The sequence below is a fragment of the Diadema antillarum genome, unplaced genomic scaffold, assembly GCF_040938485.1.
Source record: "Diadema antillarum isolate AM-2024a unplaced genomic scaffold, OU_Dant_1.0 seq00000459_RagTag, whole genome shotgun sequence".
In the NCBI taxonomy this organism is placed as follows: domain Eukaryota; kingdom Metazoa; phylum Echinodermata; class Echinoidea; order Diadematoida; family Diadematidae; genus Diadema; species Diadema antillarum.
This window is the reverse complement of record NW_027271430.1, coordinates 1,157,237-1,184,869: the sequence shown is the minus strand read 5'-3', so window position 1 is coordinate 1,184,869 and position 27,633 is coordinate 1,157,237. Positions and strand designations below refer to the sequence as shown.

Sequence of the window (27,633 nt, the reverse complement as noted above, 5' to 3'; positions counted from 1 at the left end):
AGGTTGGGTGTGGGTGCATATGATATAGAGTTTGAATTGAACTCTTGGCTGTACTGGATGTGGAGGATGCATTTTGGAATCAGAAATCTGCAATGAAAATAGATCTGTACATGGTCTTTGTCAGACATTACGGTCCGTTCTCTGTCACCTGCCTGTTTTATGCTTAAGATAACTCTGGAGTTGTATTTAACATGAAGACTATGCTTTGACAACAGTTCCCATTTTTCAACATTTGCATTATTACATGTCTAGATATTTCGGTAGAAAATGTGCCAAATCTCCTCATTACCATCGGGTGGGAGTTAAATATATGTTTTGGAGACTGGTTACAGAAAAGTTTGTTCAATGAGAGAGGAAAATTGTTTCCAACTGAACACTGTAAAATGAAATTGTATATCCCGTATGTATTCAGTATGTCTGTTGCATAGGACAAAAGATCAACATTCCACTTTATGAATGTGCATGCATTTACTTGTTTGATAAGTGTCATGATCTGTTCGTGAAAGGATAGGGAAGAAATTGGGGTAAATGATTGCCATTTATGATGCTATTTTGTATTTATTGAGATGTCAATCATAATGACGACAATGTTATAGCATGATTTTTTGAGCTGTTTTGGTGCACACACACACTTACTGCTTCTTGTCAGGTATGGACTGACATATATCATAATTGTAGATCTTAGTAGCAAGGTATTTGTGAACTCAAAAGCCAAAATGCTAAATCAGAATAGACAAGGACAAAATGTTACGGTTCCACCTCGTTAATCATTTATGGATTTCTCTAAAAGAGTGCATGGCTCCAGTATTTTGTGCTTCTGCAATAAAATCACAAGATCAAGCGAAAGATTCCATGGATTTTATTGTATAACTTTACTGATGTATGCATTTCCAATTTTTGTGTTGATGATTATGGGAAACATGCCCCATAGAAAGGCATTTTTATTGTAACTGAGTGACAAATTGCCCTTCATCAGTGTAAAAGAGCACTAATTATTCAGTGTTTTAGTAGCAGTCGTGTTGAAAATCATAGGCATACATCCTCAATTCCTTAATTTGAAGAAGGACAATTTTTTGGAGTAATGAAATATTGTGTCAATACAGTGAGTTACATCATTGTGTGAACAAAACCTCCGTGTTAACATCGTGCTGTTTCCTTTGGTTACAGTGCATGTTGATCTGTAGTTTTTTTTTTTTTTTTTTTTTTAGTGTAATAACAGTATTCTCGTTACATTTCGATAGCATACCAGCTGTACTTAGTGACAACACTAGAGGGAGCCCTCTCTGACTCTCTGGCTACGTACTGGGAGCTGACTTGTGTAATACAGTGAGAACAGTGTGTCCTTGCCATCATAGTCATCATTCAACAAACAAACAACAACAACAACAACAACAAAAATGATAATAATAAACAAACAAACAAACAAACAATAATAATGGTTTTAAAAAAACTGTCCCATTCTACAATGAGGATCAGCACATGTACAGGTGCAGGCTGATCTTTGTGTAAGGGTTGTTTCCATATGGCAAAGTAAGTTTGTCAGTGCTACACACAGATTTTTTGCTGTAGTATACTCTGCTTCTTTTTCTTTTTTTTTTTTTTCAAAACAGCAAGCATCACTCAAAGCTGAGGGATGTAGCCCTTTACTGAAGGATGAAATAGGCATTTATTAGCTTACTATTGCTGAAAAAAAAAATAGGTACTGGCTGCCTAAATGAACAAAATAATTGTACGCTCTACTGTCAGTGTAGTGTTTTTATCAATAAACTGTGCTATGTCAATGGAATGCTATTTACTTGCTTTATTTACTGTGCAGACTCTTCTGTATCCCACAATATCTTTTAGATGATTTTATTATTTTTTTAATGATGAATTATTTCATACACTTGCCCACACACACACACACACACACACATACACACATACACATCTACGCTTATACCCACACATATTAAGACTTATTTATCACGCTACTGTGTGTAGGAGTGTGTGTATGTGTTACGGTTTTTTTCCCCTTTTTTTCTCTTTATTGCTTAAGACATAACCCTATAATACTGTATACGGCGAATATTTTGCGAGGTTTTTATTTTTCGCGAATTTTGTGAGTCAGGTGATATTCGCGAAACTAAAGACACGCGAAAATATTGACTCTGATCCCGATGTGAATGAGATGGATGTGTGTACATTTCTCTGTTCAGTACAGGACTCCATGGCAGCGAATTTAACTACTCGCGAAATCGTCGGAAATTCCCGATGCGCGAAAATTTAGACTCGCGAAATATATGGCGTATACAGTAGTTGGTCCCTTTGAAATTTGGCCCCAGACGAAATTACCTGTTGTAATGACAGATTAGGGCGCAGGTGGTTAGGTGGGTGACCTTCTAAAGATAACTTCCATTTGACACTCCTTGTCAGTTTTCCCTGTTTGCTCATCTATGCAAATGATATCAAATGACCAGTGGTTGAGGTGATGACCATCAAATGACCAGTGATTGAGATAATGACCATCAGGAGGTCACATGCCTTGCATCTCAAATCTTGTCATCATGAGGTATGTATAAATATATATATATATATATATATATATATATATATATATATATATATATATATATATATATATAATATACATACATGTATATACATGTACATGATATATATTCATTTCTTTATTGTATACACATATCGTAAAGGGGTGTTATGTGTCAGTAAATGAAGTACAGTATGTGCATCAAGTGAATAGGGGTCATTTTAAGAGTTTGTTCGCAAAAACCGATAAATCCACTTTTGCCAAATGGAGATATTTGCGATTAAATGTCAAGAAAAATAAAGAGAATAATAAGAAAATTTTTGCTTCTTTTGACCATAACTTCAAAAATGTACCTATATATGTAGTGACCAATATATCATTTAAAAGGTATTATTTTGTACTTTATGACAGAGACCGTACTTCAAAATCTTCAAAAATGGACTTATCGGTTTTTGCGAACAAACTCTTCATTTATTCACAATTAACTATTTCACACCAGTGTCACACAAAGAGAAGCCATATTATCAATGTCAGTGTCATTCTGTGTGTGAGTGTGTTGCATTGTGTTTGTGTATGTACATGTAACAGAAAGATAAACCATATTGTAGAGATGGAGATATGTAACATATATATATATATATACAATATATTTACAACAAATATATATCAAACTTTATTGTGAAGGGGAGTAGCCATGGTCACAGTATATAATAGAAGATAATTATGTTACATTTCTGATAGACAAGATCATGAATTCCTATTTATAAAAACCCAAACGGGAAGTTAACTGTATTTGTATGATTTTTTTTAAAGAAATAGGAAACATGTTTATTGACATTCAGATTTTGTCACTTCTAAATATATATATATATATATATATATATATATATATATATATATATATATATATATATATAATATAAATATAATATAATGATAAAATATAATAGATGTATATGATATATGAAGAGTTTGTTCGCAAAAACCGATAAGTCCATTTTTGAAGATTTTGAAGTACGGTCTCTGTCATAAAGTACAAAATAATACCTTTTAAATGATATATTGGTCACTACATAAATGTACATTTTTGAAGTTATGGTCAAAAGAAGCAAAAAAATTCTTAATATTCTCTATATTTTTCTTGACCTTTAATTGCAAATATCTCAATTTGGCAAATCTGGACTTATCGGTTTTTGCGAACAAACTCTTCATATGTATGTATTGTATATATATATATATATAATGACACTAACATACATATTATGTGGGTATGTGTGTGTGTGTGTGTTTGTGTGTGTGTGTAGAGGGAGGAAGGAGAGGGGAGAGATTGATGTAGGTAGATTTCCCATTGTGAATTAATTTTATATAAGTAAATATATAAAGATAAACATTTAAAAGTAAGTCAATCATCAGATAGAGCAACATTTAACCTTTCCAGTAATACCTCACTTGTAACATAACAATATATACATTGTCATACCTAGAAGTTATGATTGAAAATATCCTGTATTTGCTTATTATTTTTTGCTGTTTTTAGCAGCTTTAATCACAAATATCCCAACTTAACAAGAATGGTATATTATACAGTGTATATTTATAATATATTTATTGTAAGAACAGATAAGCCCATACCTCAACACCTTATATGCCCAGACTGAGACATATACACTTATTGCACTGATGAGAAATCGTCCTAATTTTCTATAGTCTTTGGGTAGACCAGAAATGAAATCGAAGAAAAGGATAAACACTACCAAGATATTCTATTAGTGTTCGAATGTTCGAATGATCTGCATGGATAGCGTCACCCACTTTGATTGTCAAAAATATTATCGTTCCCTACGAACGATTGTACGAACAGTGTAAAGTAGTGGACGACAGATGGCGCTTGTCAACTTTATCGGCCATTTTGCACGTAGTCGTCGCTCTTCAAACGAAGAGAGTTTTGTCTGTAAAGTTGGATCCTCGTAGACTTCGGCAAAATGACGATGGAGAGTGAGCAGAGAAAGGAAGCACAAGAAAATTCAGTAAGTATGAACATCAGCTGTCATAAAGGCTATTCATTTCTAGAATATCATATATCTCTACCTTTTGAGAAAGGCGGGAATAACTCGAGTAGACGAGCTTGTCTGATGCCGATGGTTGTCATAAGCCGTGGCGAGCGAGGGAGAGTGTGCAGCGATCGAGTGCAGCGGGCATAGAAGACTGTGTGCCCCGGCTAATCCACAGATAAGCTTTGGGCGTGACCGCGTCGGATATGTGATCAGGCCAGGCGAAATAGAAGTGGAGAGAAGTAAAACGCAAAACGTAACGGTTTCAATACGGGTGGGTTTACTCCCAATACGAACGTCCTCACTGTGAGAATGAAGAACTTGCTGGGCAATCAAAAACAACTGAATAGACCCCAATTATATCAAGATTCCTATGTAAAATTGTACTTTGTTGTCAGCAATGCATCCCAGTACTGGCAGTAGGATCTGTACTGTTGTCATTCATTATTGTCAGCTCAGTGCATTGGATGTAACGTTAGTCGTCTATTTTTAGGACCATATAGGAGAGTGGATCATATCACTATCACATCACTTTTTGGAAAATAGACATCAAATTAGAATCTAAGCCCTCTTCTACCAAAAAAAAAAAAAAAAAAAAGATTATCTTTTTTTATTCTGGACACGTTTTTCGTAATGGAATAATCAATGTCTTTCACATCTAATATCCATGCACCAGAACCATGGTATACACATTCGTACTTAGCGTACGACAAAAGAAAGTCGACAAATGAGGTTGAGGCTCAAATGTTGTATTGTACACTAAACGATCTAACATAGCTACATAGAACATTTCAAACAATTTATGTGATAAAATCTTGTGATAAATCAACATCTTTTTCTTAATATGACTTGAAATGTGAATTTCTTAGCATTTCTACATTTTCTGTTGCATTTTTTTTTTTTTTTTGTAATTTCAGCACATACAACAGTCTGTAACTTGTATAGGCTAGTCTACAAAGTCCTGCGCATATTGAATGTCATTATGTAGAGATGTGGGCGTCCTGCATTGTACCTAACTATACACACCCCAGTCGCTGTACATGGTACGTCGCGACAGGGCTGTACGAGCGCGACCACCAACCACTAGGAGAGCGACGTAATCGGATCACGATAGCTTTGACTTTTGATACTTACGATCATTTTTGTCACCTCAAATTCATCGAGTATACTCTTCAATATTTACTCTACATCTGATGCTATCAGTATTCAAATGTACGTAATGAAACTTACCGAAATTGATCATCATATCCAGCATGTCCACACGGTACACAATCTTTCACGCCAGGCCAAGTTTAGATATCGGGTGGTCACGTGATGTGAATGCCCTTTCAAAAGGTCGCGCTGTCGACCGTGCTGCTACACTCAAGCAGCGCACGCACGGTTACTAGTATACAGCTATAAACTGTACTGGGCTTGGCGGCGGCTGGCGTCTGGTCGGGCGAGGAGCATTGAGCTCCATACCACGGTTATTGTGTAGCAGACGCCAAGGTTTGTTCGACACTTTCAACGCACACGCGCTCGCTCCTGGAGCACTTCCTGTCACGCATGCGCATAAGTCAAGGCGCCATTTTGAATCCTGCAACGACGAAGCCCGACGGTCAGGAATTGCGCCAGAAAGTGTCATTTATTTGTTCCACGGACTTATCGTAAGTGGTCTCCATGGACCCAGTGTGGCGAACTATTCTTCTGTAATAGAAACGTGCATTTAACGTGAGTAAAGTATTCTGTTTAAAGGAGAAAAGTATACATTTTCCTAAGTTTTGTAGTTGTGTTGAGGTTCCTCACTTTGAGGCTGCATGCCGCGCTCGTCAGACGCTGTTTTCGCATAGCGTAACAGCGTCTGGTCGGGCTACATTGTACCATGCTGTTTGTTAGTACTGTTCCTTAATCCCAATCTACCATTACCAACTGACTATAACCTAGGGTCGGCGGAGCATTTTCAAAAGTGGGGGGCCAACTTCTGGGTTTCATGAGCTAACAAGCAAAAAAAAAAAAACAGTCTTCAGCGCAAAAACATAACCTTACCGCGCTCACACTTCCAAATCTCTATCTATGTCTTTTTAGTGCCACTTACGTACTTCTGGGTTAAAAAAAAGTGGGGGGAGGGGGCCCCAAAGTGATGACACCTTATGTATTCCTTTGTATGGTATACAAAAAATGGGGGGACCCGAGGCCCCCCCCCCCCCCCCCCCCCCCAGTTCCGCCGGCCATGTAACCACATTGTTTTGCAAGTGAATGTGCCCTGACCCTGGGTTGCAGGAGCATTCCTTGGTTCTGGGGCATAGTGGCTCAGGCCTACACTGTAGATTGACCTTTTATCATTCAATGTATGGGATGAAGAACTGTTTGTATTATGGAGCTTATATAGGGAAGGGAAACCTGGCAATCCTGGGTTTTAGAGGGCTAAATTATTTTAGACTTCAAACTTCAGCACAGACATAAAGCAAGCCACCCATAATTCAACCACAACACTTTCCAAAATGTGACCACCTGCTTTCTGTAGAAACCTGTACACTTTTGCGCATGGTCGAACCATGGCACAGGAGGTTGAACCTTGGTGCCAGTGCCGCTACATACGGACTGGGAAGCCAGGCAAGGGTTCCACATGTACCCCCCCAAAGTTGAAAAAAAAAAAATCAAGTGATATGTATCAAAGTATTATGATTAAATTAAGGTGGCTTTAGGGTTTGATAGGGTTAGAGTTTAGGGTTAGGTTGGGGTAACATTGATTTTTAGTCCGTAAGTGTATAATGCACTTGTCAATGTAATGACTCACCCCACTACCCCCGGACATGGGTGCGTCATTTCCTCCTTTGGTCCGTCAAATTTGTGACCCAGGTGTTTGTCATTTTACCAGCTTTTTCCGTCAAATTTTTGACCGAGGGGTGCGTCAAAATCCCTTCATTGTCGGTCAAATTTTTGACCGAGGGGTGCGTCATGGTACGTCACTTAGCTATGGAAAATAACACGCATTATTTTTAACCGAGGGGTGCGTCCTGGTACGTCACTTGGCTATGGAAAACTGCACGCATTTTTGCACGCTACCAGTACCGGATGCACGTACCGCGAGTGAAATTACAGTGAGCGGTGTCCCGCGGCAAGTGAAAATCAAATTCGGGAAGTGTTTTGGAATAAGAGGGAAAAATGCTTGCCAGAATATGGCAAGCACATAATTTAAAAGCCACCCTTTCTCCTTACATTTTCCCTCCAACAAACCCATGAAATCTGTGGTGACAAAGGCGAATTCTTGACAGTAGAAGAAGCGGCAGCAGAAGAAACTGCCTGCAGCATGCCATTTTCTGCTCGCGGGATAGCCCGACCAGACGCGCGACGCTGCTGTTAGCTGTGCGAATCTCTACGTACAGCGACTAGGCTGTATGTAGTTACTCGCGGGAATGCCGTGGCGTGGTGTGTACCTGCGCTGCAGCAGTATGCATCCACCGCACTAGCAATGGCCGTGCACACATGTGATTGTCATGTATGGATTGCATGCACAGAATACATACTACTGTACGGAATATCGTAGCAGCAGCGTGATGTACGGTGAATGACGGTACGGTGCTTATAGGGCCATGGTAAGGGAAACTTGCCGAAACTTTTACAAATTATGTTTACGAACCAAAAGAAAATGAAATTGCGTGAATAAAACGTATGCAAAAATCGTTTCAGTATTTACGGGGGTGCGTCAAATGTACCGGGGACGTCCGTCAAAAAAGTGACCGAGGTGTGCGTCACTTTCAACGTGTTGTCCGTCAAAAAAGTGACTATGGTGTTCGTCACTTGCAGCGTTTTGTCCGTCAAAAAAGTGACTGTGGTGTCCGTCAAAAACCCCGTGTGGTCAGTCAAAAAATGACCATGACGCACCCATGTCCGGGGGTAGTGGGGTGCGTCATTACATTGACAAGTACATAATATCTGTGCTGAAGTTAGAAGCCTAAAATAATTTAGCCCCATAAAAACCCAGAATTGCCTGGAACTTTGTGCACCATGCATGTATATGTATGTACTCAGTTCATGTTCCACTGAATGAGACTGATTTGCACATTTTAAAGTTTTTCATAGTCTGCATGACTGTCTGCTACAAAAACCGTGGTGTCCAGTCTGCATTGTCACCCTGAGCAAAAACCTTGTGAATTTTTCAGTGTAACCTCAATATATTCTTACCATATTTTGCAACTGCCAAGTGAACTGGCAGTCGCAAAATTAAGAACACACAAATATGTTGCCCTTCAATTTCATAAGACATGGCAATATGCACCGTATCCATGGTGGGAAATTTATATAATTTTTTTTTAATAAAAAGGAATAATATTTAGGGTAATGCTTATTTCTAATTTCATTGCTGAGTTTCTCGATCACAAATTCAACCACTTGCAGAATCATCAATTCACAAAATATTTGGCATATGAATACTTTATCATGTCTTCCTTTAGGTCCAGATCACAGGCATGCTACAACTCTGTTCAATTCTATATTTTCTCCTTTTTTTTCCCCTATTGGCACTGGATTCTTCAAAACACATACATGTAGTGTGATCATGCACTGTTGTACATGTAGTTATACTTGATGAGATGTCACTAGTAAATCATGTGGAGACAAATTGAGCAGCACCACATGTTTGCATTATAAACTGCCAAGTTAGAGTGCTTGTGTGAAGTACAAAGGGTTCCTGCAGTAACAGTCACTGGCAATATATTTCACACTCTAGTGTTTGAATGTTAAACCCGTTGAGGGTGAGTACCCGAGTATATTCGGGCAAGTGTCTATATGGGAAATGCGTGTTGTAGCAAAATCAGCTTGTCCTCAACGGGTTAATGATTCAGGTTTTGGAGCTTGAGGAATCTCTTTGCTACTGACTATTTGTTAGAACGAGTTACATGCTTGCAAGTAGGATGTTTGTGAAAGGAATTGCCATTTATATCCAAGGTTGTATTTCTTTTCCCCTGGTATGTAATTTGATTCTTCATTTCGACCATCAATGACCTCAGTATGATGATACCATTTCATGCCATTTTGTTTTTGTTTTTCCTTTTAATAGGTCGGTCACAATGAAGAACCAACTGAAAGAACTCGAACTCTTCCTCTCTCGGGGCATGTTGGCTTCGACAGCCTGCCGGACCAACTGGTCAACAAGTCTGTAAACCAAGGATTCGCCTTCAATATCCTGTGTGTCGGTAAGTGGCAGAACCCTTCCTAATTCTAGCAGTCAAAGCTACACTTCATCAGAAAGTATCAGTCAAAGCTGTACTTCATCAGAAGATTTTGAAACATATTTAGGATTAGAATGTTCTCATAGAATGTCAACAGTCCATACTATGTTCAAGATACTGTTGGGAGACCAGTGATATTCAAACATTATATACAAAAATAGGATTCCTGTCCCATTTTATTTTTTACAAAATTAAGGATGAATGTATGAGTTATCAATATAATTTTGCAGTTTAAAAAAAAAATCATACTTAAATATTTGGTTGGTATTATTAATATTAAAGGGACATTGACTACATCTGTTTTTCAGATGAAGGTCAAGATCAGTATGATATGCACCTGAAGATGCATTTGTTTAATGCAGACTGGGAATATTTAGGCTACATCAACTGCTTTTGGGGGTTTTCAGTTTATGTGTATACTTTCTTTTTTCTTATTGCTTTTTGAAAGAATGTGTAGGAGACAGTAAAAGTTGTGTTGTTTTCAGGTCATCGAGTTGACCGGTCATTTACTTTCCTGATGTAAATATGTCAAGCAAAGAAAAAACAAAACAACAGTGAAAGAAAGAACTAGCAAAAAAAGAAAGAAAGGGTTGAGTGGAGCCCAGGTATGTAAATGTACAAGCATGATTCTGGCCTTATATGGCAATATGCCACAAAACCACTTTTGTTGGGCAACTATTGAAACATTGCTGGGTATGTAAAATGATACAGCACCTCCCTTTCCCATGTGTGGGGCCCATGCCTAAATACATACCAAAGGACAAGCAGAGAAAAAAATCTTTTGAAATGTTCTGCAATGATACTGATATTACTTAATGATATGTATCTTAAAGCTGATCATGCAATACATTCATTATTTCAACTCCAACTATAATCTTGGCACATGCTTGCTTGCCCCACTGATAAGAATAGCTTTGATAAATTTCAGGCTCAATTGCGAGTCCATTTCAATCTATTGAACTTCATGTATGAATGTGATAGTGTACTCAGTTATGCCAGCTGCAATCCCTTCATAATAAACATGATCGAGGTAATTGTGCTGGATGGGCAATTTAGAGTGACCATACAAGAGAAAATATTATGACAACTTTCAGTTTCAACTTCAATTGCTATAGTATATATTCCATTCATGAAGTATTGTAGACCATAATAATGATGTCACAACATATCAGTCACAATTTTTTAAACCCCTTTTAAAAGATTTGCTGCAGAAAGTGAACATTAATTGTCATTGCAAGTGTAATTGATGCATCCATACTGTGCCAGCCTTAAGGCTTCTTTGTAGTTGTCTGTCTTTAAGCTAGTCAATGATCCGAAGATATGCTATCAAATGTCTCAAGGACTTCAAAAAGCTTGTACATACTTTACTCTGTCGTACTAGAGTTAGGAAAAAAAACAACAACATTTATACATGCCTCTACTCTAGTATCCTAATACATGAAATAGAAAGATGAAATAGTGGATGTGGGATAATGTGACTTTTCAAAGTTTGTAGCAATCTGTTGTATTGTATGCTTGTTTCAAAATCAAGTCAAGGCCCTTTATGTGAAACAGGCAGTGCTTGAAAGTCAACATTAGTTTGTAACAAAATATTCTGCTGCTGTGCTTTGGAAAGCTATAATTCATGCATGTACACGTGTGCTCTAATTCTATCTCCCCTGTCACCTTTGCAATGTGGTGAAATGAGATATACTGAAGTTAATTGGAGGAAGTTTTTAAAGGTCCATTCTGAATTGGTACAATAGAGAACTGTACCAGACGGAGAACCAAAGGCTTGAATTTAAAGCAATACCTGATTTTAATCATGACGTATAAGTTAAGTTGAAATCCTTGCAGTACAGGATCCCTTCATACAAACTGTCTGCCAGTAAAGTCCAGGGAAACCTCTATCCTCAGTTTCTCTACCCTGTCATTTTCTCATTAGGAGGCAGGTTTTTTTTTTTTTACTTCGGTGTGTGTGATGTGTAATCCAAAGCCAAGGAGTGAAACTCGTTAAGGTCAGGTAATGAGGTTAGCACCCTGTGTGTTCAGCCCATCAAGGATCGAGTTAGAAAACAGATGGGACTGCCCCCTCTACATTGTATATACTTTGCCCTTGTGCTGTCACCTTTCTTCCTTTTATTTAAAGTGCATTGCCACTCTATGTGCACAGAGACTTTAATGATTACTGTAAAACCAGAAATTTCGTGAGGAGCCAAGATTCGTGAAAGTAGAATGCATGCGAAAGTGTTTTCTACACAATGCATTAAATGCCAGTGGCAATTCAAGAAAGTTTTATGCTTTAAATGTTTCTGGGGTTACCATGTATGCAGTAATTAAAACAAACAAACAGAATGGTAGCAGTTTAATCAGGCACTGATGCAATATGAAATAAAAGTTTCATGTGTTCTCACAAAAAAGTAATGTTGTTTTCAACTGGTTGCAGTGTGTGCAAATTACATGAGATGATTACCATACACTGTTTGTATGTCATCATATTATTGTTTACTATAAGTTTAATACAGAAGTGTAAATCTGTTCTTGGTCGATAATTCAGCGATTGCACCCCTACCTACTTGAAAGTTATCCGTGTTAATTCAATATGATATGAAGGAAAGGACTCATGATATTCGTAATTATTAACTTTTATATCAGAAAGATAGTTAAAGATTTGTGAATAGGTCTTTGGGAAGCTTGTGAGGGGAAATCATTATCACATCACCTCATTTGCATAATGTGGCTGCCGCTAGTATCACAGCTTCATAAAACATGGTGCAAGGCATCAAATACCTGTGATAATTCAGTGAAACTTTTACCATTCTATCTGTTTGATTTTACTCTTTGAAAGGCAACTTGAATGTGGGTAAAATTGTAATTTAAGTCTTTTCTGGCTCTCACAGTGTACAGTGCCAAGGCATTTCTGCTACTGTATGAGCACCCTGTCCTACATATTTGTAACTCTAGCATTCATACCTTCCTGGCTGGTTATAGGCAGGAGACTGCACTTCCTGAGTGTCTTCACTTCTTATATCTTTGGAGCAGATTTTTTTTTTTTTTTTTAACTTCCCAACTAAATAACTACAATAGGACAAGCTTACTGGAACCACAGACTGACAATGACTTAACATACAGATTTTTCAATGACTTTGTGATGAAATTAGAGTAAGAGCATGTAAGAACAATATAAATGGTGTACTCCAATTACATGTATGTCTCAGCAAACACCCATATTTGAATTCTTCCTTTAAAATCCCTTTTATTTTTTTTCTAAGGTTCATATGTACGTGTATCCACAAGGTATAATTTTTCCTTCTCTTATGGTGTCTAGTATCTGTATGTCTAGGCAGCTTGGGATTTCGTGACACATTTCTCACCTCTGTGCCATCGAGAAAAAAATATACATTCGTTAATTAACTCTTTATGTGCTTCCGGTGCAGATTTGCACAGAAATCCCCTTAGTGTTGTGCACACTGTCCAAAGTCCCTGGCTCAGAAAGGGTTAATGGAGGGCAGCTGCATGTCTTCATATATTTTTACGCACCTTACGTCACAGATGTCTGTTACTTCTTTATCTCTCATACATTATCAGGTGAGACCGGTCTGGGGAAGTCCACCCTGATGGACACTCTGTTTAATACGCAGTTTGAAAACGTCCAGGCATCACACAGTCTACCAGGCGTGCAACTCAAGGCCAACACATATGGTAAGCAGATCTGGGTGGAGATACAGGTCTATTATGTCCAGCGGGAACACCAAATCATAATGTCATTTGTATTACATACTGGAGAGGTGCCATTGGTAATCAGAGAGTGAAGTCCATGAAATGGCTCTAGATTTTGCAGAATTGCCAAACACTTAAAATGACTTAAACATAGTAGAGGTTTCAGACTTAGAGAAGAATGCCCTTGTTCATGCTGTTCGAAATATGTTTCATGCTATTTGAGAAGTTGTTTGTTTGTTTTCTTTGTTTGTTTTTTATTTTTTAAAGGGATCGTACAGTTTTGGTTGAGACCTAATTTCAGGTTTCTAGCATTTTTTTGTGAAATAATGAGAAACCTCTTATGAAAAATGAAAGAGCATAAAATTCTATGAGGAATTCAACATTTATTTGAGCAAAATTGGTTTTGAAATGGCTGAGATATCCAAAAAAGAGTGATTCTAATAAAGTGTGGGACCCACACTTTATTGGGATCGCTTTGTTTTACTTTGTTTTTGGCTGTTTCAGTACTTCCAAACCCGATTTTCATCAAATAAACTTTGAATTCCTTTTAAAATGGTATGCTCTGTACGATGTCATAAGTGTTTTCTTGGTATCTCGCAAAAAGTTAAAAGCCCAATTTCTCATCTCCACCAATACTGGCTGCATTTCTCCAAAGCTTGTATCACAAATGACTCTTCATGTGTTCCACTTTTGAATCATGATTGCAAATAAGTTCTGCAGGAAGTATGAAACCCATCCAAGTTAGAGACTCTATGTAGGTTGTGCCTGTTTTGTCATCTGATTTGAGGCCTCTTATACCACAGGGAGGTTCTCATATCAGAACTGCATGTTTGATGTGATGCCAGTTGTTTATTCTTTTTCAATATTTTTTGGCTGTGGACATGTCATCTTTACAAATAATGGAAATCCACCAATGATGTTCTGTAAATACAATGAAAGATACCGAAATTTGTGATATTAAGTTGACCTTTTGACACATTTGTTCTTCCTGTATTTCTAACTTCTTTTTTTTTTTCAAGTTGATATTTCCTAAAGTACTTCATACTTTGAAGGCCCTCCCAAGATTGTAGCCTCTCACTTCCATACAGTGTCTGGTGTTTTATATGTTAAACATTAGAAATAGAATAGAATAGAATGTTGCTGAATGAAAATGCTAGTGAACCTCACTGGCCACTTAACGCAACGTAACAGGAAATGTTTTGATAAAACTGCAGAGTACATGGACGTGCAAAGGTCACCCATGTTCCTTGTCGTATATCATGTTCTTGCCGTCAAGGAAAGTAAACGCAGAAGTGACAGTATATGACAGCCGCCAGGGCCCTGTGTCACAGTGTCGGTAGGGACAGTGTGGCTGATACAGGAAAGCGTGGTATCAGCTTTCCTCCTCTGCCCTAGATAGGCATCTGAATAGGAAGCAATTACTCAACTCCCCCCAAGTATGACCTCTGTGCTGAAACATTCTATCGAACCCTTCATCTGTAGTCCTGCCTTGCACTCAAAAGTATTGCCAATGTACACTAAAGGCTGCTCAGAAGGTGTCTCCTAAAATGGAGCAATAAGCATTGATACCATTTGTTCTATTTATGAAAATGCAACTACATTGTTCAGATTCAATTCATATATTTTTTATCTAGCACAATGCATGTTAGTATGATGCATCTATTGTTCAAAATGTACAAAGTAGTGAAAACTAATAAAAGGCCTTAGGTGAGCCATTTGCCACATTTTTTTTTTATCATGGTTAGCATACATCCTGCAGCCAGTGAATATCATATTAAAACACTTTTATGTATATTAGATGAAATATGCATTCTACGTGAAAGTCTGAATGTATTGAAGAAAGAGAATGAATAATTCTGTCCATCTGACTACAAGTATCCTCCCTCCATTATTCTCTTGTCCAACAGAACTGCAAGAGTCCAATGTAAGGCTGAAGTTGACTGTAGTGAACACTGTTGGATTTGGTGACCAGATCAACAAAGATGAGAGGTGAGTCAAATGTCCATGACATAAACCTCTACCTTATACACATATCAGGGATATAAATAAATAAATATAGTGGAGCGGCATAGCTTGAAAAATTAGAGGAATTGTGCATTTTATGATAAAAGCACCAAATTTCGCACACATGTTGACAATGACATTAAAAATAAATTCAGATATTGGGCCATCCTAAATAGCGCCCTCAGCGGCCGTGGTAGCCATTTTTCAAAATGGCCGCCATAAATGCCATTTTTCGTTAAAATTTACAAATTTCTGAAGGGAAAATCAATAAGATTTTGCAAACGAGTAGAAAATAACATTTAAAATAAATTTAGACATTCTGCCACCGCAAATTGCGCCCTCAACGGCCATGGCAGCCATTTTTCAAAATGGCCACCATAAAAGCCAGTTTTCTCAAAAAATCAAAAATTTCAGAAGGGAAAATCAATAAGATTTTGCAAACGTGTCGGAAATAGCATTCAAAATAAAGTCAGATATTGGGCCATCGCAAACTGCGCCCTCAACGGCCATGGCATGGATTTTTCAAAATGGCCGCCATAGATGCCAGTTTTTGTAAAATTTTACAAATTTCAGAAGGGAAAATCAATAAGACTTTGCAAACGAGTGGGAAATAACATTCGAAATAAATTCAGATATTGGGCCATCGCAAATTGCGCCCTCAACGCCAATGCCGGCCATGTTTAAAATTGGCTGAATTTACTAATTCCAGAAGGAAAAGTCAATCAACAAGATCTTGCACTCAATTTAACAATTTCGTTTGAAATATATCTTGCGCCTATATATTACATTATTGTAGATAGCGCCCTCAATGGCAATTGCAGCCATATTTCTAAATGGCCACCATGGATTCCATTATAATATCATCTATTTCCTGATTTCACAAAAGGAAAAGTCAATAGATTTTGCACACAATTTGAACATCAAGTTTGAAATAAATATTTATGTTAGATTATTAGGCCCTATAATACTGCCCTCAACGGCCATGGCCGCCATATTCCAAAATGGCTTCCTTTGTCATAATTATTTTGTTTTAAAAAAATGGTAATTTCAGAAAGAAAAGTCAACAAATGTGTACATAAATTGAAAAATCATGGTTAAAATCAAACAATATATTTAGATTGCATTAATTCTAGAAATTGTTTTTTCGCAAATTTTCAAGAAAAAAAATGCTCATAACGGTAATTGCAGCCACTTTCCAAAATGGCTGTCATAGATGCCATTTTTCTTTTATGAAGATGTCCTTACGCCGGAAGAAGACAATATTTTTTTTTTTTTTTTTTGCGCAAGTTGACAATTATATACAAAGAAGTTTAGACATTGAGCCGTCATAAGCTGTGTTCTCAATGGCTATTTCAGCTATTTGTCAAAATAGCTACAATACACTCTTCTTTTTGTTTTGTCTTGAAAATATGCTTAACTTCAGAAGGAGAAGAGAGTAAAATACTCACAGAGACATTATATAATCTGAAATATGGTGTTAAAGAAATCATTTGAGGAACAACTAAAATAAACAAGGCAACTATATATCACCAATGATGAATGCATATTTTAAGTGGCAAACATGAAAAATTTCCGAAAAAGAGTAATATGAATATCCAGGGATAATGGCGCCATGTATTGAATTTGACAGTAACACCATATCATTGAATACATGGGACTATATGAGGTGTATCTATTCTAAAATGTAACTTCCTAAATGTTTTTAAGACAGATACGAAAAAAATGGCCTTTCATTTTACGAAAAAGTTAATTTACTTGCTATGCTTCCATAAAAACACATACCTTTGATATCCATACTGTTAGCCGTCACACGCGAAACACTGCAATTAGAACTAAGCTGAAAACATGAATTTAGAACTAACCCATCCATGAAACTTTTCTTTAAAATTTAATTTCTTTGAACACCAGATTGCATTAGATATAATGGCTGTTTAGCAGTGTTCTACTGCTTTCTCCTTCTGGAATGAGCAAATAGAAAAAACAAGGAGTGTGTGGAAGCCATTTTGACAAAGAGCTGTCATAGCCGTTGGGGACGATGTTTAAATGGTGGCTCAATATCTTCATTTCAAATTCAAATTGAAATTCGAACTTAAATCTATTTGAATGTCTTTTTGTCAATTTGCACAAGAAATTGTATTGTCTTCTTCTGGCATTATCATATTTTCAAGAAATAAATAGCATCTATAGTGGCCATTTGGAAAATGGCTGCCATGGTCGTTGATGGTGTCATTTGTAATGACCTCATACATTATTTTCTTTTGACTATGATTTTCAACATATGTACAAATTTCACTGATTTTCTCTCTGAAATTAGCAAATCTTTCCACACAAAAAAAGAAAAAAAAAAGAAAAAAGGAGACATCCATGGCGGTCAGCATGACCCTTGAGGGCGTCTTCTAAGAAGACCTTATACTTAAATTCATTTTTGAGCGTAATTTTCGACTTGTTTGCAAAGTCTTACTGACTTTTCCTTCTGACATCAACAATGTTTTGGAAAAAAAAGGGGAGGCATCCATGGCAGCTGTTTTGAAACTTGGCTGCTATGGCTGTTGAGGGTGCACTTTTGGATGGCCTATTATCAAATTCAGTTTGAATGTAATTTTCCACCTTTGTGGTAATTCTAATTGACGTCTGCAACACTTTACGAAAAGAAAAAGACATTCATGGTGGCCATTTTGAAAAATGGCTGCAATGGCCTTTGATGGGGCAATTTGCAATGGCCCAATAAGTTTACTTTTGAATGTAATTTCCCACCTGTTTGCAAAATCTCGTTGGCTTTCCCTTCTGATTTTAATAAATCTTTTCATAGCATTTATGGCGGCCATTTTGAAAAATGGCTGTGATGACCGATGAGAGCGCAATTTCTGATGGCCCAATATCGAGATTTATTTTAAATGTCATTTCCCATCTATAACCAAAATTTCATTGACTTTTCCTTTCGAAATTAACATTTTTTTAAATGAAAAAGTTGCACTTATGGTGCCCATTTAACAATTACAACAACTACAAAACATGAATGCCATAGCCATTGAGAGTGCAATTTTCAATTGCCCAATGTGTGGATTTATTTTGGATGTAATTTCCCGCTTGTTTGAATAAAAGAAAAAAATGGCTTTCCCTTCCGAAATTTGCATTTTTTAACAAAAAATTGCATTTTTGGCGGCCATTTTGAAAAAATGGGTACCATGGCCGTTGAGGGCGCAATTTCCGATGGCCCAATATCTAGATTTATTTTGAATGTAATTAACATTTATAGGCAAAGAAACTTGCAAAATCATCGAAGAAGTGGCACATTAGACAGCCATTTTGAAAAATGGCTGTCATGGACGTTGAGGGCGCAATTAACAATTGCCAAATATTTTAACTCATTTTGAATGTAATTTCCCACTCGTTTGCAAAATCTTACTGGCTTTCCCTTTTGAAGTGAGCAAATATTTTGAAAAAATGACATTTATGGCGGCCATTTTGAAAAATGGCTGCCATGGACGTTGAGGGCGCTATTTCCGATGACCCGATATCTAGATTTATTTTGAATGTAATTTCACATTTGTAACCAAAATCTTATTGACTTTTTTTCTCCTAAAATTAGCAAATTTTACGAAAACATGGCATTTACGGCAGCCATTTTGAAAAATGGCTGCCATGGACGTTGAGGGCGCTACTTACGATGGCCCAATATCTAAACTTAATCTGAACGTGATTTTCAACCTGTGTACGAAATTTGGTGCTTTTATCACAAAATGCACAATTGTTCGGCTATGCCGCTCCACTAATAAATAAATAAATAAATAAATAAATAAATAAATAAATAAATAAATAAATAAATAAATGAATGAATGAATGAATGAATGAATGAATGAATGAATGAATGAATGAATGAATGAATGAATGAATGAATGAATAAATACTGTCACTGTTTTAAAGCTTTTCTCAGAAATGTGAAATATAGGCATTTATGTGTTTCAGAGGGGTCTAAGTTTACATAGATCATCGTTCATATTAAATGTGGTTTTTTTTTTTTTTGTATTTCTTTTTCCGAAGGTTAAGGGAGGGTTTGGAAATATATCAAGTGAATGCATACATTTACCTGTACCCTTTGATTTCTCTCTCTCTCTTTTCAGCTACAAGTCCATTGTGGAATACATCGATGCTCAGTTTGAGAACTATTTGCAGGAGGAGCTGAAGATCAAGCGAGCCTTCCATGTCTACCACGACACCCGCATCCACGCCTGCCTCTACTTCATCGCCCCCACGGGACACTCCCTCAAGTCCTTGGACCTCGTCACCATGAAGAAGCTGGACTCCAAGGTCAACATCATCCCCATCATCGCCAAGGCCGACACCATCTCCAAGAGCGAGCTCCACAGATTCAAGATCAAGGTGAGGATGTAACGCAAAAAGTGCTGTCTTGACACTGGTGGCAATGTGTACAGAGAGTTGAATGCAAATTGTAGGGTTTTAAGGAATTTGATTTGCAAAAAGCTTATCGGTACTCCTGTCCATTAAAAAGTCTTAGGCATGCTTCATGTCTGATCATAAATTGTAGAAGTCATATTTGCGGGTCTGCTAGCACAGCGACACATCCACGAAATTAACTGTGAAGAACGCTGGGAATGCAAAGTAGGATATGTTATGCAGCGTATGAGAACAAGTCATTTAAAATATTCATGTGCATTACGTACCTACCTACTATACAGTAATGCAAGAAAATGAAAACATTCACCTTGTTTGTTGTTGCATTATTTTATATTGTGAAATGCACAGAAATTTGAATGATGAGAAAAGCCTGATGTGTTGTTCATGTACAATGTGTGTCAGGGGAATGCATTCTTTCATGACCTACATTGTAATCTGTCATCATAATCTAAGTAACTTGGCAACAGTATGAAATGTAGCTGAAGGGTAGTATCTCTTCCAGACTTCAGGAAATTATTTTTTGTGTGAGTAACACTGTAGCATGATATCAAATTGTAGATCTATTTCCTTGTCTGCCAACATGGAATTTAGATGTCTACTGTTTGCCAGTTTTGTTATATCGAGGCTGAAGTCAGCCAAGAGTTCAATTTTATGATCACTGTACAGCAAGAACAAGAAACAAGTACACATTTATGTGACACAACGTGTGTTAAAAGAAACAGAAGGGCTTCATATAATGCTTTTGGTATAAAGTGAAAGTTCCTCTTGCTTTAAACTGATAAAATACAGAGTGACATAATTCATTATTGATACTCCACACATTATCTTTTGAAAAATTGTTTTGATCTGTGAGTGCAATATCTGTCTCAAATGAATTGAAAAGTTTAGTGATTTGATCTTGAAGAAAGTCTACAAAATTTAATCTCGATCAAACTCTGCTTAGTACATCTTTGCCTCATATAATATATACATTGTATCCATGGATTATGATTTTTAAAAAGTCGAGAAGGAATGTAAGTGTAAATAAAACAGGACAAAATGAGCAATGACCACTATTTCTTTTTTTTTTTCTATTTGTTTGTATCCCTGTAGATCATGAGTGAGCTTGTCAGCAATGGAGTTCAGATCTACCAATTCCCCACCGACGATGAGACTGTGTCAGAACTGAACTCGACCATGAATGTACGCCTTCACAGTTTCTCACTGTACCTTCACATGTATCCATCTACCTATCTATCTGTCTATCCATCAAGCTGTCACCTGTCCATGTGTGTGTGCATGTGTAGTAGTTTATAGATGTGTATGCATTATGTAGCTCATTTTCTTTTCAAGTCTGAACACTCTTTACACTTAGCATGAACCTCTTTTTCATGAAACTTCAGCATTCTGATTATACTCTTCTTATATTGGTCAACTTGACAATAGAGCGGTATTTTTTTTTTTTTTTTTTGGTCGATACTTATGTATGCCACACACACAACAGACAGACACACACTAAATTTCAATGTGCTTATTTTCACAGGGTCATCTGCCCTTTGCGGTTGTTGGGAGCACGGAGGAGGTGAAGATGGGAAACAAGATGGTGAGGGCGAGGCAGTACCCATGGGGTGTGGTTCAAGGTGAGCTGTTTAGCATCTTAGAATCTAGCTGGATGATGATAGGGGTGGTGTTGGTGGTGGTGGTGATGGTGTTGGTGATGGTAGTGTTAGTGGTGGTGGTGGTGACGGAGGTGGTGGTGGTAGTGGTGGTGGTGATGGTGTTGGTGATGGTGGTGATAGTGGTGTTGGTGATGATGGTGGTGGTGATGGTGGTGATGGTGGTGGGGATGGTGATGGTCGTGGTGATGGTGATGTTGGTGGTGGTGATGATGGTGGTGATGGTGGTGGTGATGTTGGTGACGGTGATGGTGATGTTGGTGACGGTGGTGATGGTGGTGGTGATGTTGGTGATGGTGGTGTTGGTGGTGGTAATAGTGGTGGTGGTGATGATGGTGGTGGTATGAAGGTGGTGGTTGTGATGGGCATGGTGGTGATGGGCATGGTGGTGATGGTGGTGGTTTTGTTGGTGATAGTGGTCGTGGTTGTGGTGGTGATACTGGTAGCAGTAGTGGTGTTGGTGTTGATGTTGGTGATGGTGGTGGTGATGATAGTGGTAGTGGTGGTGTTGGTGTCGATGGTAGTGGTGGTTGGAAACTGGTGATTACACTATTTTTGCGATATCTCATGCATTTATATGGCCTAATTTAATGCCAAAATTGTGCCCAAAGGATGGATTATGGCAGAATAACTCACTACCTGGATTTCAGTCTTAGTATTAAAATGATTGGTAATCAGAAGTACACATTACAAAAAATTATCATAGAAATGTTTTTTGTTTTCTTTGAAGTAGTTTAAAGTATCAGTGGACAAATCATACATGCAGAAAAGTTAGTGATTGTACAAGATTCAGTTATAAAGAAAGAGGGTTAAATTGGGGAAAGAAATTTCTCTAATCTTTTGGACAGAACATTATTTTTTAACAGTAATGTAACCCCCCCTTTTTTTTTGAATTTCGACAACAGCTGTTGCATATTTCATTTGCTTGTATGTCTTGAGAGTATTTAGACTATTAATTGTGTATAATCACTGATGACAATGCATTGCATTTCAATTCACTCTGGACAGTTGAGAATGAGAACCACTGTGACTTTGTCAAGCTGCGTGAGATGCTGATCCGCACCAACATGGAGGACCTCATCGAGCAGACACACACTCGCCACTACGAGCTCTACCGCCGCTGTAAGCTGGAAGAGATGGGCTTCATGGACATTGCAGCCGACAACAAGCCCATGAGGTGAGCATGACTCGTAGTTGCGTTGTCATTGTTGTTGCATTCTTAGTGAGGTATCGGTGTCGGATTGTATGAGAGTCCAGTAAGTGAATCTTCTTCTTTCTGTAAAGTGCTGCTTCAGTCGTGAAGATTGTGCACTGTGTGTGCATGTGTGAGCACCATATGTGTGTGCTTTGCCAGAATGATTTCATTAAAAACAAACGCATTTATTTACAAATTGTGCTAGTAAAAACTGATCCTGTTAGACAGTGATTAGGATGTGTGCATCTCCCTTAGTGCTGCTTTCAGTGCCTCAAGGGAAGGTGTATTGGCCGATCAATCAGCAAGCCATTCCAGTCGTTGATGGTACTGAGGAAGAAGGACTGGCTGAAGACCTGGTTGATGCTCTTTTGAATGATGATCGTGACTGAGTTCAGAATGGGATGGCTATGAGAACCTGATGCTTTTAGACAGACTGAAAGATTTATATGAAAGGTCTTCAGATTTATCCCCTGTATACCATTAAATCTCATGCAAGGGATGCATGTTTGTATGGGGGGGGGGGGGCATCTCCTACTTTCAATGTATGTATAGCAAAAGGACCATGTTTGCCATCTTAGAAAAACACAAAGAGGAAGAGGAAATATTGAGCTTGGCTTTCGCAGTTTTCATGAGTTTTCCTGTCTCTCTATCTGTCTGTCACTACCACCATCATGGAAAGAGCTGTGCCCGACCTTTGCTGACCTCAGAAGTTGCTGAGATTTATATTGCTGGCATAAGGAATGGAATGATATACACACAGTATTTCCTTGTGTCGAAGGTCATGTATCAGTGGGAATGTTCAAAGTGCATTACAGTGACATTACTTTTTTTCAACTTGGACAAAAGGCCAACATATGCACACGATTTTGTGGTATATCTATATCTCACCAACATACTAGGATTTATTTAGAAGTGAGAGTAGCTGAGTGAGGCAGTGACTGCTATTTGTTCTTGCCATTGTTAATGAGCTTTGAACATTTTAGTTGCTCTTTTAAGTTACATAAATGTACTCATGCTTGAATTTAGCTGTTTGTATATCAGCTGGCCACCAGCAGCATCATATGACCTGACAACTTGTGACTCATTTTGTCGTTTTTTCTTTGCTTATATCAACCTCACCTGTCAAAAAGGCATAAACTTGTAATTTGACCTAAAGGACAGAATAGGGTGAATATAGTTCTTAAATTCACAGGAAATACAATTTTAATGGCTGCTTTTGATACCAAATATAAATGTAAGCACTTATCATAATGAATAGAATTGCAGCTTTCATTACATTCTTGGATGCAGAATGAGATAAACCAGAACCTGAGAAATCTATCAAGGAATTTGAATTGCTAGGAGCAAACATCACTTTTAAAAGTTGCTAATAATTTACCCAGTAAAACGCATTCATCATCTTCTTGTCTCGTTACCATGGCAGCCTGCAAGAGACGTACGAGCTGAAGAGAGAGGAGCACGTCAAGCAGCTCCAGCAGAAGGAGGACAAGATGAGACAGGTGTTTGTGGAGCGAGTCAAGGTGAAGGAAGCTCAGCTGAAGACCATGGAGAAGGAGGTGAGTGGTAGGGATGGGTCATGTGACTGCTTGTAGACTACCTGTGCCTTATGGAGTCACAGTGTGGTTTAGCCTTCTTCACAGGCTCATAGAAAAGCATGTGACTGCTTGTAAACTGCCTGTGCTGTATTTGTGCTTGTCCAGCCTTGTTTATAAGGCTCTCATACTGTTATTGCTGCTCTGCTGATTGGCAGATTTTTTTCCCTTCTTTAAAAAAAACAAAAACCAAAGGTTGGTAGCAAGATGTGGTAATTCAAAGGCATACATTAAGAAAAAGGTCTCCTGGGGCCCTTGGGCTGGAGCATGCCTCTTGCAAGATCACCCATGGCTTGCTTCGCCTGCAACTACTTCTTCGCAATAGGGCCTGTGACAAAGGTTACATGCCACCACCTAAAATCGAAACAAATGAGGTACTGGAACAAGCCCAGAAATTAAACAAACAAGGTAATAGAACAAGCCCGAAACATTGTATTATGTCTCGATAAGTTTTCAGTGATTTACTTGTGGCCATGGCCTGTACATGCTGAAGATATCTTCCTTCTTTGCCCTCTTCTGCAGCTCCATGAGCGCTTTGACAAGGTGAAGAAGGAGTACGCTGAGGAGAAGAAGAAGATGGACGAGCAGCGCCGACTGCTGAACGAAGAGATCAACCTCTTTAACAAGAAGAAGCAGCAGGCGCAGGAGGACGCTCTCCACGCGTCACAGACCCTGCCTACCAAAGGCAAGAAGAAGTGAGGTGGGGGGTAGGATGGATGCTACTGTAAAACCAGAAATTTCCGCACGCATGAAACTCGCAAATTTCATGAGGAGACAAGGTTTGCAAAAGTAAGATGCATGCAAAATGAAAGTTCTCATCTATGCAATGCAATGAATGCCAGTGGCAGTTCATGCTGCGAAGAAAAGGCCATTGGTTCCAATTCGCGAAAGTTTCATGCTGCAGATGTTTCTGGTTTTACAGCAGTCAACTTGGGAGGGTCCTTCCTCTTGAGCTGAAGGTAGACATACCATGGCAAAGTGTGAAGGTGGATTGTACATTTAGGGAATAGGGAAGGGGGGGGGGGGGTGGGGACGGGAGTAAATGGAAGCACATTCCATGATCTAGTACAGTGTCATCTCATGTTACACTGTAAATGGGGAAGCCTGCTCATTGTCAGGATTTGCACAAGTCATATTTCTGTCAAGTTCACTCAAATCTCTACACGACGAATGTTTGCCAAGATGTTTCACAGATCAAGTTAGTTGATGCTGTGTGACAGATTATAATGCATCATAGCCTAGTTGTAAAGCCAAATATCCCACCACTGAAATTAAGGCAGTTTTGCAAGCATAGAGATAGTGTGCATGCACAAGCAAGGCGCTGACGAGTATGTAATGTTATTTGGTTGCACTCATTTGTATTTTGTCACTGAAATCGTGTCTTTTTTAATCAGGAAGATGCTGCTCTAACAACCACAACTTGGCACAGTTTGAAATGCTCGATATGTAGGACAATCCATTATTACAGGCAGTAGTTGTCTGAAATTAGATTTCTCAACAGTTGATTTAAAAGGAAAGAAAGAAAAGAACTGACTGCAAGAAAAATAGATCACAGCATTAATGAGATGATTAGAAATTTAGGAACATTTTGTGTATTTTGCAATTTACTCAGTTGAGATGACCACTTAATCTTCAATACATAACATTAGCAAAGTAAGCAAGAACCATTGTGTTTTTGGAAGTGGACAATGAAGTGAACCACGACTAGAAGCTTGCACAATGTGCCCAATCTTCAAAAAGAAAGTGCATTCATCAGTAGTTCCAGACAGCACTAGATTTTGCATGGTATATTAGTTTAATTTTATTGTTATTTTTTACAAATCGTACAAACAGCTGCATTTTAAAGCGAGAGCATACTTGCACTCGTGGCATCTTCAGACATGACTATGTGACTTGTAGCAGAACATGTGCAGTCTATGGAAAGCCATGAAAGCAAACAGTATAAAGGTGATGCAATTTGTATATAGATACCATACTGTCTGGTGATGGTCAATACTTTGATGATATCAATCAGTAGTCCCACATATTTAAGTCTCTGTGGTTGTCTCCTGAATCGGGATTGCAATGTATGTAGAAAGATTCAACTCTGTAAGTGACAGCCTTACCGTTTTATACTTTGCATACATGATATTTGGTGGACTGGACAGTGATGAAATACACGTAGGTTTAAAGTGAATGTAGCTTGCCGGTTTTAGACTCCTATACGGGCAGCTTCGGTGGGCTACATGTCATAATCAGATTTGATGTCCATTAAGGGAAATGTTCCATATGCCGTAGAAAGGTATATATCTTTTTCTCTTTCTTCAGTTTCCTTTTGATTTTATATTCTGATCACTTTATATTTTGATCGTTTTATTCAGTAATCCAACTCTGTTCTAATTTGTCTTTATTTCTGTCAGTCAATCACTTGTTTTCTGTATTTCTACCTGATGCAGCCATATATTCCATTTGTGTATTATGTTGAAGTGTAAATGAAATTGTGAAAAAAAAATAACTAATCTGAGAATATGAAATATTCTGGTCCTCTTACAAGGATAGTGTAGTCCAGAGAGAAAGCTGTGTGACATGGAAATGGGAGAAATCATTACAAAACATCAGTGGCAGGCTTTAATGAAGTAGAATCAGCAAAAGTTTATAAGACAGAATGTCAGGAAGTAGTGTAGCATGGCGCCCTCTGGGGCCTTGAAGTAGCCATCCTGGTCACGGTGCCGTGACATTGGCACGAACACCGCTGTTGTTGAGAGACCAAATAAACCAAGGCCTGGTTCTTTCCTCAAATTTGTTTACGTTCACCTGCTCCAACTCAAAGGATATGTGAAAGATGTGATTAACTTCTCATGTCAGCAGAGTCGTCATGAAATGTTAGTGTTTCCAGAAATGGCGAAAATAGTGACATTTCCATGCTTAAAGCAAAAAATGAAGAGTATAATTTCAGTGACATAAAGAATACAATTTGCTTTAGGTGGCTGTTGGATGAGATATTTGTTTTGCCAACTACATCAAATGGTCTTGATTTTTATTAAACTGCAAATGTTTTGCTGCATTTGTGAAAAATGAATATTTCTGGAGATACTCAACTCTGTCGTAAGATCATTTGATGAGTACCAGTGCATACATCAGATAAATTTCGATAGAAGGTTGGTTTGTGTAAATACTGTCATATATTGGGTTTAGGTTTAGACATTTTATCTTTTATCATTTTCCCAATATAGGATCTCAACAGACAACCTGTGCAAAAGATGTGGAAAAACTTATTCTTTTAGTATTTTGGTCAATGCACA

At 37.9% G+C, this 27,633-nt stretch overlaps 1 protein-coding gene across 1 annotated transcript; it reads left to right on the top strand.

Moving 5' to 3' along the window:
* The first annotated feature begins 4,437 nt into the window (after positions 1 to 4,437).
* Positions 4,438 to 25,120, top strand: LOC139732985 (septin-11-like). Its single transcript, XM_071643822.1, has 10 exons — positions 4,438 to 4,557; positions 9,620 to 9,755; positions 13,359 to 13,472; positions 15,398 to 15,479; positions 19,616 to 19,874; positions 21,003 to 21,092; positions 21,433 to 21,529; positions 22,574 to 22,742; positions 24,184 to 24,316; positions 24,875 to 25,120. Exons 1-10 carry the CDS (start codon positions 4,513 to 4,515, stop codon positions 25,049 to 25,051), a joined length of 1,302 nt encoding a protein of 433 aa, XP_071499923.1. The 5' UTR covers positions 4,438 to 4,512; the 3' UTR covers positions 25,052 to 25,120.
* Positions 25,121 to 27,633: the final 2,513 nt, after the last annotated feature.